This window comes from Vanacampus margaritifer, chromosome 9, assembly GCF_051991255.1.
Source record: "Vanacampus margaritifer isolate UIUO_Vmar chromosome 9, RoL_Vmar_1.0, whole genome shotgun sequence".
NCBI classification, from domain to species: Eukaryota; Metazoa; Chordata; class Actinopteri; order Syngnathiformes; family Syngnathidae; genus Vanacampus; species Vanacampus margaritifer.
Genome location: NC_135440.1, coordinates 27,365,236 through 27,380,775, shown reverse-complemented (window position 1 = coordinate 27,380,775; position 15,540 = coordinate 27,365,236). Strand labels below are relative to the sequence as shown.

General features: G+C 40.2%; 1 protein-coding gene across 1 annotated transcript; it reads left to right on the top strand.

The window, feature by feature from the left end:
• The first annotated feature begins 491 nt into the window (after positions 1-491).
• Positions 492-14,904, top strand: ctps1b (CTP synthase 1b). The gene is made up of 18 exons (XM_077576586.1): positions 492-662; positions 1,741-1,924; positions 2,040-2,210; positions 3,345-3,445; positions 5,320-5,436; positions 6,469-6,552; positions 6,621-6,701; positions 6,778-6,929; positions 9,377-9,509; positions 9,592-9,680; positions 10,445-10,539; positions 10,614-10,676; positions 10,774-10,817; positions 11,880-11,976; positions 12,066-12,121; positions 12,285-12,381; positions 14,157-14,301; positions 14,387-14,904. The coding sequence occupies exons 1-18, from the start codon at positions 648-650 to the stop codon at positions 14,463-14,465; spliced, it is 1,803 nt and encodes a 600-aa protein (XP_077432712.1). The 5' UTR covers positions 492-647; the 3' UTR covers positions 14,466-14,904.
• Positions 14,905-15,540: the final 636 nt, after the last annotated feature.

Genomic DNA, 15,540 nt, shown 5'->3' with positions numbered 1-15,540 from the left:
TTAAAACTATTGGACACTCCACAGATAGGAATGCAAATTGATTTTTATATTTGTGTTTTTTGCTGTTGTATTTTTGTAGGGCACGTTTGATTCCTTTTTGTTCGTCTCCCTATGGCTGTACTGTATTGTATTACAGTGTTCACTGTTCAATAAAGCATGTATTAAAAAACAACAACACAAAAACAAAAAAACCTCAGCTCGTGACTCCGGAAGTAAAGAAGCGTGGTAAAGACCACGTGACAGAAGCAGCGGAAGCAAAACACATTTATTTTATTTTATAGTTTAGGTAGGGCCTATCGCATAATAAACAATAAAACATCAGACATTGTGAAATATGTAACGTGAAACAAAAAACAATTAAATTATTAATATAAATATTAGACGCCAGACGCAAAAAAGAGCAAGTGTCGTACATTTTTGTTCAGCATGCAATCTAATACTAAACTGTAGGGGTAGCAGCGTACTGAAAGTCCTTTAAGTCATCAGAAAATGTGGTAGAAGAAGAATGGCCAGGAAAGTCAGCCTGTCCTGCACGTGTTGATCCATTCACGTCTGCGTGCAAAACAACCACGCGGATACAAACAAAAGACTAAAACGACGCAAATAAACACAACGGATCTGTAAGACTTCACCGTTTGCTGCTGCGAATGCGAAGTCGCTTGGTAAGTATGCCGATCTTTATTTGCTAAGATTTTGACGCTCGAGTGTCTCAAATCTTGATGAGCGCTTCCCACTTGGAAAGCTAACGTGACTAACGTGGAATCACTGGTGAAACCTCTCAGTACTTAAACGGCGTCTTGGCGTTTAGAAATAAATACAAACCCGCCAGTGGGTTACACCGGCGTGGCCGTGTTGCCAAAGTGACAGTGTGCAGCAAACGCTAGGCTAAGTCAAACTCCCGCCATTACAAAAATAGCCTACCTGCACGTTGCTTTAATTACCTGATCGTACATGTAGTTCCTCTCACTACTTTACCAATAACTGTTGAGGTGTGCATATACACTCAACGTGGTTAACCCTGAATGTTAGCAAAACTACGCACCCTTTGAAGTCAGCCGACAGACGGGGATCATTAAAAAGCTTGTTCTGGGATCATTTCCATGCTTGTCATTTGCCCTTATGCTTTTAGCTAGAGTTGTTACAATTAATCAAGTAATCGATCGTCAATTTCGTTCACAACTACTTTGATAATTGATGATTAGTGGTTGAGAGTTGCTATTTACCTTTAAATTGTTCAAATGACTTATTTCTGCCTCTCAACCGTAAATATATCCGAACATCCGGGCATTTCTGATATTTCTGCAATGCAATGCTTCCTTTACACATGGTGAAAACAAACGGCGCATTGTATTTATTTTTGCCTGTGACTAGCATACAAATCCAGGCATATTGTCAAGCATTTAATCACCATTTTGAAATCAAAACAATCCTCACAAATCAAATTACAACAATCCGAAATCCAATGCTGTTAAATGTTAAGTTGACAATTATTTTGACTTGTGACGTAAGCTCGGAATTGTCCATTCTCTGATTTCTGTAGTACTCCGCGAAAGCAGACTGACTGTCTTTGAGAGCGCAACTCAACTCCTCTCCTCTTTATTGAAGCTAGTGTTATTTTGCCATGAATTGCGTCAGAACTACAAGTACAAATTCTGTGCCAGTGTATGTGTACCAGCTTGTGGCTAGGGGCTGGTGTGAACGGATCAAATCCCATCCAATCCATCTGTGTTCTCCGTCCAGATCTCCTCCTATGCCACTATGAAGTACATCCTGGTCACCGGCGGAGTGATTTCCGGCATCGGCAAGGGCATCATCGCCAGCAGCGTGGGAACTCTGCTCAAGTCATGCGGCCTCCACGTCACAGCCATCAAAATCGACCCATACATCAACATAGATGCCGGCACTTTTTCGCCGTACGAGCATGGTCAGTCATCTGGGCGTGTTGGCTCCCCTAGTTTTGTGCCGTGGGGTTAATATTTGACAAGATGGGTGCTGCTATTCTCGCCACACACTTTAATGCCTACTAAATGTGCGTATAGGTGAGGTTTTTGTGCTGGATGACGGCGGCGAGGTGGATCTGGATTTGGGGAATTATGAGCGTTTCCTGGACATCCGACTGACAAGAGACAATAACTTGACCACGGGCAAAATCTACCAGTCGGTCATCAATAAGGAAAGGAGAGGAGACTACCTGGGCAAGACTGTGCAAGGTGAGAGTGATACTGTAGTTTTTTTAAATATTTTTTTTTAACTTGGCTGTTGTTTAGATGAGCCAGTATTGCTCATTAGGGTGTAAATCAGCCATTGCATTTATTTTTATGTCCTCATAACAGTTTTTTTCCATTCCAGTTTATTATGCAAGTTGTCAGTTTATTCATGTATTTTTTAATTATTTTATCTCTTTTTTATTTACAAAACCTCATGGTTTACAGTAGTTGTCATGTTTAAAAAGTGCTCAACTTTGACCTTTTAAGTGGATAGGGTTTCCTTTCTCATTAAAAAGCTTTAAAAGTCGTTCAACGGATTTTGCTTAAATGAAAGCCTGAAATGGTTTTAAAAAGCTTTGAATAGGTCTAGAGACATTTCAAATTTATATACAGTTGATGTAAAACATTGTTATTCATGCTTTCTTTCACATACAACGTTGTGCAAAAGATTCACTTTAATACAATTTAGCAATTATAACTGTGTTAAAAAATATTTATGTATTTGTGGTGACTGGTTGTAATTTACAATGAACAGAATGACCCGTAGTCTACGAGTTGCTTCATGTTCTACTAATTGCTCTGAATTTGAAAAGAAAAATATGCTGTTCCTGTCACCAATGTTCAACATGAAACATTAATGCCAGCTAGTGGCAGAAAAATTACAGCAACACAAATCTGACTCAATATTTCACATTCTTAGCTGTTTCTTTTTAACTTAAAAATAACTAGGAATTACTTACTATAATATTACGGTAACAATTAACTAAACGATACAACCACATTTGTATTTGGTAGCCATATTTGTCCACTTTTATGTTAATGAGTATAAAAAACTAAACGTTTTCATTGCCCATTCAGAACGGGTATATTGTGTGATAAATTTGCGATTAACTATGGAAATATGTGATTAGTTACGATTAAAAAGTGTAAGCGATTGACAGCCCTAATATACAGTATAAACATTATATGCATATTATGTACTGTATATATGTGTGCAGTACGATGCGGGTATTCATTTTGTTTAAAGTTACATTGAAAAGAGCATGAACAAGCGTTACATTAGCTTTGCTGATACCTGCAGAAGCCCTGGTAGACACAAGCACCTTGTAATTGTGCGTATTTTCCCGCATTCTCCAGTGGTTCCTCACATCACCGATGCGATCCAGGAGTGGGTAATGAACCAGGCCAAGGTCCCTGTGGACGGTGATGGCGTGGAGCCTCAAGTTTGTGTCATAGAGGTCAGTGTGCTCCCCAGTGAGTTGCCTAAACTGGGTTACAGAACGGCGCTGTGCATGTAATCATATGAAGCGACGACATGTTGTGGCGAAACAGGACCGAATGTTTTGCGAGGTGTGTTGCTAGAAGCGTTCAAGCGTACGTACATCTGTCAGCAACCTGCTGCGCGGTTGGGTGTGTCGGTATAGGAGCCCGCTGTAAATATTTCTGTATGTCTTAAGTTCAAAATGGAGCGCAATTGTGGTCGGTTCTTCTTGAAGACATCTGTCAGACTAACTTCTCGCATCGTTGATTGTTTACCCAGGGCAGGGGTGGGCAAACCCGTGCATGCTCAAAGCGTTGAAATAGTAAAACTCAACAGAGGAGCCAGGTCATTTGTACAAAATGGCAAATAAAAGATTGGCCCCTACAGCATAGTCATAATTTTGAGAAATATTGCCATATGAAAATCTGAAAAGCATAATCTAAACGTATGCGTAAAGGCATTAAAACAAAGTTAAGTGTTGAAGATTGTATTACTCACCATTTTGATTCCAGTATTTTCCTTTTACTGTATTGGTTATCAGCCTTGTTGACTACTAATCGGTACCGCATCGGCTTTGAGAAAAAAAATCATATCGGTCTATCCCTAATGAAAAATGTTTCGTTATAATAAAATCATTCATTCTACTCTTGTAGTGCTATTTATAATCTATATAGTACATAACCAATTATGTACTAAAATATTTTAAATTTGTTTTACAAATATTTTATTCTATTATACATTTTTTTGTCAAAGGATTGGCAAGTACTGATTATCCTGGCAATAGCCAGATTGATATTGTCATTCGCTCAAAATATTAATCGGGGCCTGCCACGTGTTGACTTGCTCTGGAAAGGCGGGACATTCTGTACAATACTTCGAGCTGATTGGACAATGCGGCATCTCGTAAACGTTTGTTTTGACCAATCACGGCCACGGATGAAAATGTCGTCTTCGTTCCCGGCGAAGGGAGGGGAAAAAAAGCACGAACATCTTTACCTTTACCAGCTAAAAATGCACGAAGCTCCTCTCGCTGTGTGACTAATTCTGCAAGAACAGAATTAATTGCAGCGTCCATTTATCCATGTTAGGTTTGTGTATTTGCCCCGGCGTCGGCGCTAGCTTCCTGCTTCCGTCACAGCTGAGCTGCATATCACGCCCCCCAAACACAATGTCGCTCTGTGATTGGTCCGAGCCACCAGTGGTTCGGCTCGGTGGAAATCAACGGGCTTGGTACAAGATGTATTCTCGAGAGTTTGTTAACTCACAAATACCGCGAGAATACAGCTTGCAGAGCAAGCTTAAGTACTGATACCAGCCTTATTTAAAGGTATCCGGTTCTCGTAGCGTTTGCCAAGATACAGAAGGCAAAAAAAATATGACAAGAAGTTCTCCTTACCAGTAGTTGGCGCTATTTTTTGGGGGGCAGTTTGGCACCTTGGTGAATCATCATCCGCATCACAAAGGGCTCTGCTCACAATTTTTTCGTCATAGTTTCAAATGAAATTATGTTAAAAGTATTTGCAGTATTTCTGAGCACTCGAGGGTGACTGAATACTTCAACCGGTGTCGGTTTGCAAAAAAAATGGTAACCAACAAGCATTATTTGCAATAAATACGGTCAAATAAATGTTTACGGCCAATATGTTGTTAGTTGTCCCAACCCTTTCTTCAGAGTTTCTTTGCAGCCTTAAATCATCACGGCAAAATAATTAACATGCCTGCAGTCATGTGTTTATTACTCAGTAAAAAAAAAAAAAATGTGAGGAATGGGCCGTAATGTCGTGTAGTAGTTGTTGTGTTTTTTGTCACCATTGTGTTCCACGCTGTGTTGTTGTTGTGTGGTGTCCACAGCTGGGGGGCACGGTGGGAGACATCGAGAGCATGCCCTTCATCGAGGCCTTCAGGCAGTTTCAATTCAAGGCGAAGAGGGACAACTTCTGCAACATCCACGTTAGCCTCGTGCCACAGGTGAGGCCCCATCCGTGCTAACGGCTGCATAGCTTTGCCTCTTTGATAGGTTTTGCTTCAAACTATTGGAAAAGGCTTCAAACAAGCGCTTAATAATTATTTATTTTCATGTAGGGTTAGAAATAAAGGCTAAAAGCAATTTTTTGGGTGCTTTTTTTAATGGGGATTTTTTCCCCTCAATAAACACAAATTGATTAAAAAATATATTATTAAAGATAATTAACTCTGACTGCCAAAAACGTTAAATAACGTTTAGTAAAATCCTATTGTGAGTGCCAAAGACGTTAAAAGACGTGTTTTTTTTTTCCAAAACAGAGGTGAAACTAACCATTTTCTATTGTTGATAACTGAAAAACGGAATAAGGTAGAAACAAACATTTTTTTCTGATGAAAGATGAGAGTCCAATCTTTCATTTGGTAGAATGTGTGTTTCCATAGTCCAAACACATAATTTTCTGTGGACCTTGAAAGATCAGTCAAAAATGCTTAAATCAGCTGGCACTCACGGCATCCCTTTTCTGAAAACGTCTGGCAGTCAAAGAGTTTTAATAAGCAGAAATGTATAATGAAATAAGTGAAATGAATTATACAAATTGATAGTTTATTTGATTGTATGTATAAAAAAAATAGAAATGTATTGTTGAATGATTTATTCAATTCAATAATTAGATAAAATTCTGCAGTACTAACACTCAAATAAAAATGTGATTACATAACTTTAAAAAACAAAAGTTACTTAGCAGCTAGCATTAAAGTTTGCTTGTAAAAGACAGTAGAGAACATTCAATTTGAAGAATTTGGACTCTTGGTTATTAAATAATAAGAAAAAATCCAGTTAAAAATCACAAAGTAAAAGTCAGTTAAAAAAAATAATCGGCTCGACTTTTAATATATTTGTATAACAAGTATTTTAATACAGCGTTGGGTGTGTGTGTGTGTGGGGGGGACTTGTTTGTAGTGCCGAAGTATTTAATTTGACTTATTAAAATACGTATAACCCTGAACTTGTGTTTCTTGTCTTTGTCTTTTCAGCCCAACACGACAGGAGAGCAGAAAACGAAACCGACACAAAACAGCGTGCGGGAGCTGCGAGGTCTCGGCTTGTCTCCCGACTTGGTGAGGCCAAAGACCAGCAACGGTTTGACCAATTCAAGTTGAATACGCGAGTCCAATTTGTGCTTCAGATCATGTGCCGTTGCGCGACGCCCTTGGAAACGGCGGTGAAGGAGAAGATATCCATGTTTTGTCACGTGGAGCCCACGCAGGTGGCCAAGAGGACGTTCGTGCCGAGTAGAATCGAGAATGCAAGAAATCCACGTGATTTGAAAGTCTCTCTCGCAGGTGATCTGCGTGCACGACGTGTCGTCGGTCTACCGGGTGCCTCTGCTGCTGGAGGACCAGGGAGTGGTCAGCTACTTCTGCCAGAGGCTCAACCTCCCTGTTGAGATGAGGCCCAGGAAGATGCTCTCCAAGTGGAAGGAGATGGCCGACAGGTGGGCACCTTATTACAAAATAGTTTTTACCACTGACATTATTACTTGCGCGATGTTCTACAAATGTACACAAATGTGCTTCTTTCTTTTTTTGCCCCAGTTTGCGATTTTTGACACACAGCAAGTAAGTGGTAAAATGAAACTAAGGCAAAAAAAAAGAAAGATTTTATTTTCCTCAAGTTATTTGATAAAACAATTCATTTGACCCATTCTATTTTCATGATCCTACTGAACTATTTAATTTTCAGTTAACTTTATGAGAGATACAGCTGACCCTGGAAAAACTCTGCAACTTCTTTTTTAATTTTTTTTTATTAAAACTACCATAAGTGAAAATTTAATATGAACTCATTTGCTCCCAATAACATGTAAATAAGTTCTATTTTAAATGTTTTAAGTCTCCCAAAGACGTATTTATAAATGTTTTTAATGTTTTTTTTATGCTAGAGCATATAGAAGGCAGCCACTGACATGAAGAGGTCGCTTAAAGCAATGGTAGTTATTACACAAACGGCCAGCAGGTGACAGCAGAGCAAAATAGATCAAGCAGGGCCATGTTGCAGCAAGCGCTTTTTTTTTGTGTTTTCAACAGTTTTGTAAATAATGTTGAAACTTTGCTATATTCTTAATGCTAATTGCTGCGAAATGGAAACAGATGCAAATATGCGTTTTTTCCCTGATGAGAGAAAAAAAACTCATCTTTCTTTTGGTAGGTTTCATGTTTTTATAGCGATAGAACACAATATTCTGCGGACTTTGCAAAATCTGTCAAAATCCAGTAAAACAGCCGGGAGCGAAGGGGATTGCTTCAATGAAAATGGCTGCGAGTGAATGAGTTATGGAAATTTTAAAATTAGGAAAACTTTATTTAGGGAGAAATGTACTCAAGTTTGCATTAAACTTTTTAGGACATGCGGATATCCCTGGGAGCTCCCTGAACTTTTTGGTAGGATTTTAAAGCAGATGTCTATTGTCAAAGATTTCAAATAAATAAATAAAAAACGAACCATTTTGCAAATCTGAACAGTTGATTAATAAACATACTCTTAAAGACATTTCAACAAAATTAAGAATTGGAGTTAGTATTTTTTTTTGAACATTTTGACACCGACATTTTCCCATTCAGTGAAAGTGAATAATCGGCTTCAAATATCGCTTATGGGTCTCCTTGACTACTAATAATCTGTATCGGGACCAGTCCAGGCCGTTGCCCGCCTCTTGCCCAAACGGCTACTAGGATAGCGACTTCGGATCACCCCTGACCTCAATGAGGACAACTGCTATTGAAAATGCACGGGGGAAGACAGCCTTGGGGTAAAAGGAAATAAAAGAACACTAAATGTCGTTGCACGGGAAAACCAAAGATCAATTGCACAGCGAATAAAAGATTTTGTGGGCTGATAAGTTTTACATTATGCTGAAATGTAAAAGTCCTGAAGGAAATGGAATGTATCTTTTAAAACATGAATTGAAGCAGCACTAATGGTTTCTTGCAGAAGGAAGTCTGATACCTTGTTGCACTTACGTGATTGCTTTAACATGCTCTTCTGTTCGTCCCTTTCAAATGCACTCGGTGGAGCTGATTGCCGAAGACAAAAAAAAAGATGAAATGCTCATTCAAGTGTGGTCATTTATTATGACTGACGCAATGCACCCTCCTCAGGCAGCATCTTAAATAGTCTCCCCTGTAGAGTATGTATTTTAATATTCGTCTTGCTAGATTCAGGGATGTGATTTTTCCGCTAATTCGCGGAATTCCGCTTTTTTTATCTCCCCCCCCCAAAATAAAAAAAAATCGATTTTTTTTATTTTATTTTTTTTAGTAGTTCATTGTGTATGCACATTACTCCGACAGATAACATCTTCTGCTATAACAAAGACATTTGTGGTATGCTCTAATATGAGTTACTTTTCATTTGGTCATGATACAATTATTTGTTCATGAAATTTGAACTCTTCAACATTATTTATGTGTTAACTTAGTAATCACATTAGTTAGATATGATGATATTCTCAGTGATAGTTTTTAAAAGCAAAGGCAGTCCAATGTTTTTGAATGTGACTGATTTTGAGTTGACTAAAACTGCCATTTTATATGGGATAGTTCAATATACATTGAAAATTGATGCTGTTGTTTTGTCTATTTCTTTGTCATGTGAGTGCATTGAAAGTACTTAAAAACACGGAAAACCCATGAGCCAGCGGCCCCCAGACCCCCAGCTAAATTTTCAGATAATTTCACTTTGGTCAAATCACATCCCTGTAGATTGTGTTCAGCATATTTGATAAGAGATGAGCCTTTTGTCTGAATATAATAAAATGTCTTCAGGGAAAATAGGAGGACAAAGTCAGTGTATGTCGAGTCGAAAAACGATTGAGCTCAAATTAAGCAGCTTTTCTACCCGCGTGCTGATTTGAATGCGTGCTGATGTTTATCGACATTTCAGGTCCGACCGCCTGCTGGAGCACGTTTCCATCGCCCTGGTGGGGAAGTACACAAAGCTGTCGGACTCGTACACGTCCGTCATCAAGGCCCTGGAGCACTCTGCGCTCGCCATCAGTCACAAGCTGGAGGTCAAGGTATGGAAAGGTCCGGCCGCGGCCCGTCGGGATGTTTGGCGAGCGGACGCCTGCTTATACGCGAGGTGTGCCGCCGTTGCAGTACATCGACTCGGCCGACCTGGAGCCGGCCACGCTGCAGGAGGAGCCGGTGAAATATCACGAGGCCTGGCAAAAACTCTGCAGCTCCAAGTGAGTACTGAAACGGACGTTTTCGTCCGAGCCACTTGGGGGCAGTAGACAGCCATCTGATAGGCAGGCTTATGTGGCGTAGGATTTACTGGCTTTTTTTTTTTGACTTTTTTCCAAATTTCATACAGTTCACAAATGTCTATCGGACACGTCTGTGACATGCTTTGCTCAAAACACTCCAAGCGTCAAGAATTTGAGTGCACTGCATCGACAACTTGACTGAGCAATTGATTACTATACGTTGGGATATCAGAGGATGATGCTAATGTGTGCGACCAACCAAATGCAGCTCTGCTTACCCTTTTAACCACAGGATTAGAAGTGCAGAATGCTCGCTCGCTCACAAGAGTATTTTCAGAAATGGGCAAAAGAGAAGATTTTATGTGGTTGTATAATTTTATACTTGACAAGCAGGCATACATTCCAGAGACTGTGTCTATGCTGTACAATCAATCAAAGGGAAATTGAAATGACAACAACAATGTACCGTCTAAAAACAAAACAAACAAAAAGTCTTCAAATTGCAGTACGAGTCTAGATTGATGACTTTGCTACATTTCTTTCTACCCTTTTGTTTGGTCTCCCTTTCTCCAATGTCCTAAAAGGTTTCAGTTGGAAAAGTTCATACAGGTGAAATTCTGAGAGGTTCGAATGGCGGCACTTGCCCTTAAAAACTCCACTTAAATAGCACAAAGAAAATGTGTGAGAAGTGCAGTGTGTCCAATACTATAAGTGCTTGTTTCTGTTGTCTTGTGCCACCACAGCGGCGTGTTGGTGCCTGGTGGTTTTGGTGTGAGGGGGACAGAAGGCAAGATGTTGGCCATCAACTGGGCAAGAAAGCAGAATAAACCCTTTCTTGGTAGGAAACGCAACGCCTCAGCAGTCAACTTGCGCTACTTGATGAAAAATGCCGTCCGCCTTGTTTGCGTGCAGGTGTGTGTCTGGGCATGCAGCTTGCCGTGTGCGAGTTCGCCCGTCATGTTCTCGGCTGGGAAGGTGAGAGGCTGCAACGCTGCAAAATTTGAATTCCTTCTACTTTGGTGTAACACGTTTGAGAGGAAATGTGATCCCTTTTTTGGTTTTCTTTTCTCAGACGCCAACTCCACGGAGTTCAACCCGGACTCGAAATATCCTGTGGTAGGTTGGCCCGCTGTGCTTTTAAATTCCTCCTGTGTGCATTTATCTTCACACCAACAACATTTTTAATCATTTGTGACTCTTAGTAGAAGTGAGCATTAGATTGAATATGGGGAAAATTAAATGAGAAATTGTGTTTTGAATGGGATGGAAGAATGTTCTGAACTGTTTCAATACTACTGTAATTTCCCGAGTATGTGGGGGGGGGGGGGTGCGAGTATTCCATTGAAAAAGCTGTTTAGGGGTCTGAACACAAGCCCCCTAAAAACTGCTCAGTAGCATTCACATAAGAAAATTGCTTGTCATAACAAATGTGCATTAAAATGAGCACCAAATCTGCCATTTTGTTTTGAAGCAGCCATTTTGGGCCCATGCCAAGGCGCTTCTACTTGTGCGCCCGGCCACAGTAAATTGTTATGCTCGAGCGTTGTATGAAAGTGCTTGCCTCTTTAACTCATTCCCTGCCATTAACGGCTATAGACGTCAAAAATTCATTTGAACTATTTCTATTAGTTTTAACATTGTTTCCCACTTTTGTTAACAAGAGTATGAAAACCTAGAATTTTTTGTTGTACATTTAGAACAGATATAAAATGTGTGATTAATTGTGAGTTGACTAGTGAAGTCATGCGATTAATTATGATTACAAATTTTAATTGCCTGACGCCCCAAATTTTTTATAATGTTTTCTTTTTCTTTTTTTTATTAATTAATTACCATTGACGGCTATAAACGTCAAAAATTCATTTAAACTATTTCTATTAGTTCAAAAAAAAAAAAATCCCGCTTTTGTTAACAAGAGTATGAAAACCTAGAATTTGTAATTGTACATTTAGAACAGATATAAAATGTGTGATTAATCGTGAGTTAACTAGTGAAGTCATGCGATTAATTACGATTAAAAAATTGAATCGCCTGTCGCCCCTAATTTTTAATAATCTTTTTTTTTTTTTTTTTTTTTTTTTTATGAATTTATGGCAGTGAATGAGTTAATTGTGATTGTTTATCAGTAAGTGGCCATTTTAAAAACTAAAATAGCAATTGTTTTGTTTTCCTCTCCAGGTGATCGACATGCCAGAGCACAACCCGGGCCAGATGGGAGGCACGATGAGGCTCGGCCAGAGGCGAACCATCTTCAAATCCCAAAACAGCGTACTGAGTATGTGCACAACTCAAGGACGTCTTCACGCTCCAATTGGAGGTGGAGCCACTTCACTTTTTAATGAATTGGCCTCGACGCCCTCGCAGGAAAACTCTACGGAGACGTGGACCACGTGGATGAGCGGCACAGACACCGATTTGAGGTGAGGCGCGGCGCGGGCGGGCCCTCCAAGATAAAAAAGATGTTGGGAAGCCGAGGCCCTCTTTAATCAAGCCCGATTTAATCTCTGGGCCCAGATGGAATCTGCGGCGGGATTGTGCGGCAAACCCGCTTTTGGAAGATGATTTGATGTTCCCTCGTTGCAGGTCAACCCTGAGCTCAAGCACCACTTTGAAGAGAAAGGCCTTCAGTTTGTCGGCCAGGACGAGGAAGGCGAGCGGATGGAAATCATTCAGTTGGAGGGTGCGCTCCTCACAAAAACTGCGGCGCGCTTCTTAATCCATGGAAACACGTATTTGTTGACCTCTGCCAAAAGTCACTTTCATCATTATTCTGTTTCATCGCCAAATTTTATTTTCATTAAAAGTAGGGGTGTCAAAATTCGACACGTCCACGTCAGCATTAAGCAGTAATAAATTGAATAATAATGGATATATTTGTGGAGACTTGGGGTCAAGTTGTATTTTACAATTTCACAAGTTACTTCATGTTAAAGGTTAGATAGCTCTTAATATGAAAAAGAAAAACGTACTCTGCTGTTGCCGTCTTGGAAATGCAATTATGCCATCTAGTGGCAAAAAAATGACCATCACAAATCAATATCACACTGTTTTTCCAGTACAGTACATCTTTTTAATTTTAATTAAATTTGATGAATTACTGTATCAATGACTAACATATGCAACCGTATTTCTATTAGTTTAACATTTTTTAACACTTTTATGTTAACAGTATGAAAACTGGGGGGGGTGGGGGGGTTATTGCCCATTGCGATCAAATGTGCGAAATTCAGGTCCAGGCAGTGAAAATCCTGCCACACTTTGGCTTTAGCCCCAGGTGCTAGTTAGCTAGCTCCCATGGTGCTCGTTTACCTGCTAGGGAGCTTCTAGCTAGCTCTCAAGGCTAAAGCCAAACTGGCAGGATTTTTCCTTTCTGGATTTTCCACCCGATTAATCGTGAATTAACTATTGAAGGCATGCGATTAATTACAATAAATAATTGCCTGACACCCCTAATTAAAAGGTCATCCCCGTTGTCGGACACAAACTTGTATGTCCTTACTGTACTGTGCTTGCAATTTTCAAAGCGCTGTCCAGCCCCGTTGTGATTGGTCGCCCGAGTGGGGTGACATTTGTTATCAGATGAACGTGTGAGAGTGCAGACTTCCCTCAAGGCCGCCGGCGCATGAAGCACTTTTTCACAGTGTTAAATGCTTGCACCACAACACTTAATGTCTTTGTCCTTGGCTCACGCTGAGGCTTGTTAAAAGATTCACTAACACTTCCAACATTAATGTTCGGCGCGGGGGGGGGGGGGGGGGGGCTGCTATTCATTATGCTCTTATTGCTGTCACCGTCCAAAATGAATGCATCCCTGTAGTCTTTGCTTTTGCAATGATTATTTTCACCCCCAAGTTGTTGTACTTTATTGTAGCCCACAGGGATAAATTTGAATTTTTGTCGCTTTTTTTTTTAATTTTTATTAGTCTGACACAGATGTTTTTGTTACAATAATTGAGATCTCAGTTTTGGTTTTGGTTTCAACTTCTCCACTGCTAGAGCAAAACACTGCTGTTCATTTTAACCTAATGATTTATTTAAAAAAAATAAATAAATAAAGTGTAATTGCACATCCACTACAGTAGGTGGCAGTGGCGCAAGGGTTATTGGCTCCTCTGCAGATGTGTACCTAAAATAATTTTCTAGACAAATGATGCCATTTATAGTCGAGGTGGTGTTGGTTGTAAGAAGAAATTGTTGAGGAGCACTGTATAATAATAATAATAGAAGTAAAAAAATTATTAAAATTAGCAATAATTATGTGCGTCCCTTGGCCACCAGGAGGCAGCATAACAGACCGATAGAACTGTACGGTAGTCTCGGCTCCTTTCTGTGCTTCAAAGTAGGGCACGATTTGTCGTTCTTTGCGGAGGATAAAGAATGTATGCAAGCACGCGTTTCTGTTTGTGTTCGGGCATCCGTCGCTTAAAGGGTAACGACATTCTGCTTTCTTTTCAGAGCATTGCTACTTTGTGGGAGTGCAGTATCACCCCGAGTTCACCTCCAGGCCCATCAAACCTTCCCCGCCCTACTTCGGCCTCCTGCTGGCTTCCGCCGGCAAACTCCAGAGCTACCTGGCCAAGGGCTGCCGCCTGTCTCCACGGTAACCAGCACAAAACAAACACACACGCGCATCTCGGTGGGCGTGTCGCTCTCGCCGCGGTAACGCCGCTCGTCCCGCTTTGCAGGGACACGTACAGCGACCGCAGCGGAGGCAGCTCTCCCGACGTCGACATCGCCGAGCTCAAGTTCCCGTCCTTGTCGTGAGGTCGACAAACGTTTTCAACCCATTGGGTAAAATATATACGGTTGACTATTTATACTCTTGGGTGAATGTATAAAGCTTCACGAGACATCTAAAATAACGTTTTTTGTTTATGAGCATCAGCATAACGTTATGCCGGGGATAGAATAGTGATGAGGAAGCTAGTTTATCACGCGTTTAAAGTGGTTTTGCATCAATGAATTATTTTGCATTGACAAACGATCTCCAAGGTCCAAGACGACGAGCGAATCGAATCGTTGGCTGTCCTGCAAACTACTCCACTTTGTTTCCCTCATGCAGTTTTATGTACATATCAATGATTTTTATTTACACTGACATTGAGTGTATATACAAATATTGTGTAATAATAGTACGGGAAATACTTCAGGTTCATTTTTATCACCTCTGCCTTGATGAAATAAAGAAACAGCCTTAGCCTCATGTTTCCTGGTTTGCCTTTTGCCTCATCTTAACCCCAAACTGATACCTTCGCATTTTCACTCCAGTACAATCGAGTACTATTTTTCCTCAGTAAAGTACAACGTTTATTTTTAGGCTTGGGTGGCATTTCCATTCCTTTCAATAGGGAAAGATACTTTACGTTAAGAACGTGTTCACGTCACAAATTCAACTTTTACAGCTGAATGAAAAGAAAATGAAGTATCCGAAGGTGGTTCAATTTGAGAGTAAACCGATCACACCAACAGCCTGAAAAGTCCAAAACATTGGAGAGAAAAAAAAGGGGCTTTGCTAGATTTGTCAGCAGAGTTTAATCGGTCGAATGCTGTCGCCTTGAAATGAACGGCAGCTTCTGCTTTTTTTTTTTTTTTTCCTCTGCTGAACTTTGCACTCCAGTTTGTTTACGTTCAACACTTAAAGGTTTGGCAGCTTTCAGGAGATCTCAGCTTTGGGTGACGCCTTCACGTAAGTATAGAAGTGCCTTGAGATATGAGTGCTTCAATTCCAACTTGATGCTTTGGCACTCAATTACAGTGGTTGTAAAAAGTCTACACACCCCTATAAAAAATAACTCAAGAAAAGTTACTATACCAAGTGTGAACTTTAACCTGCCCAACT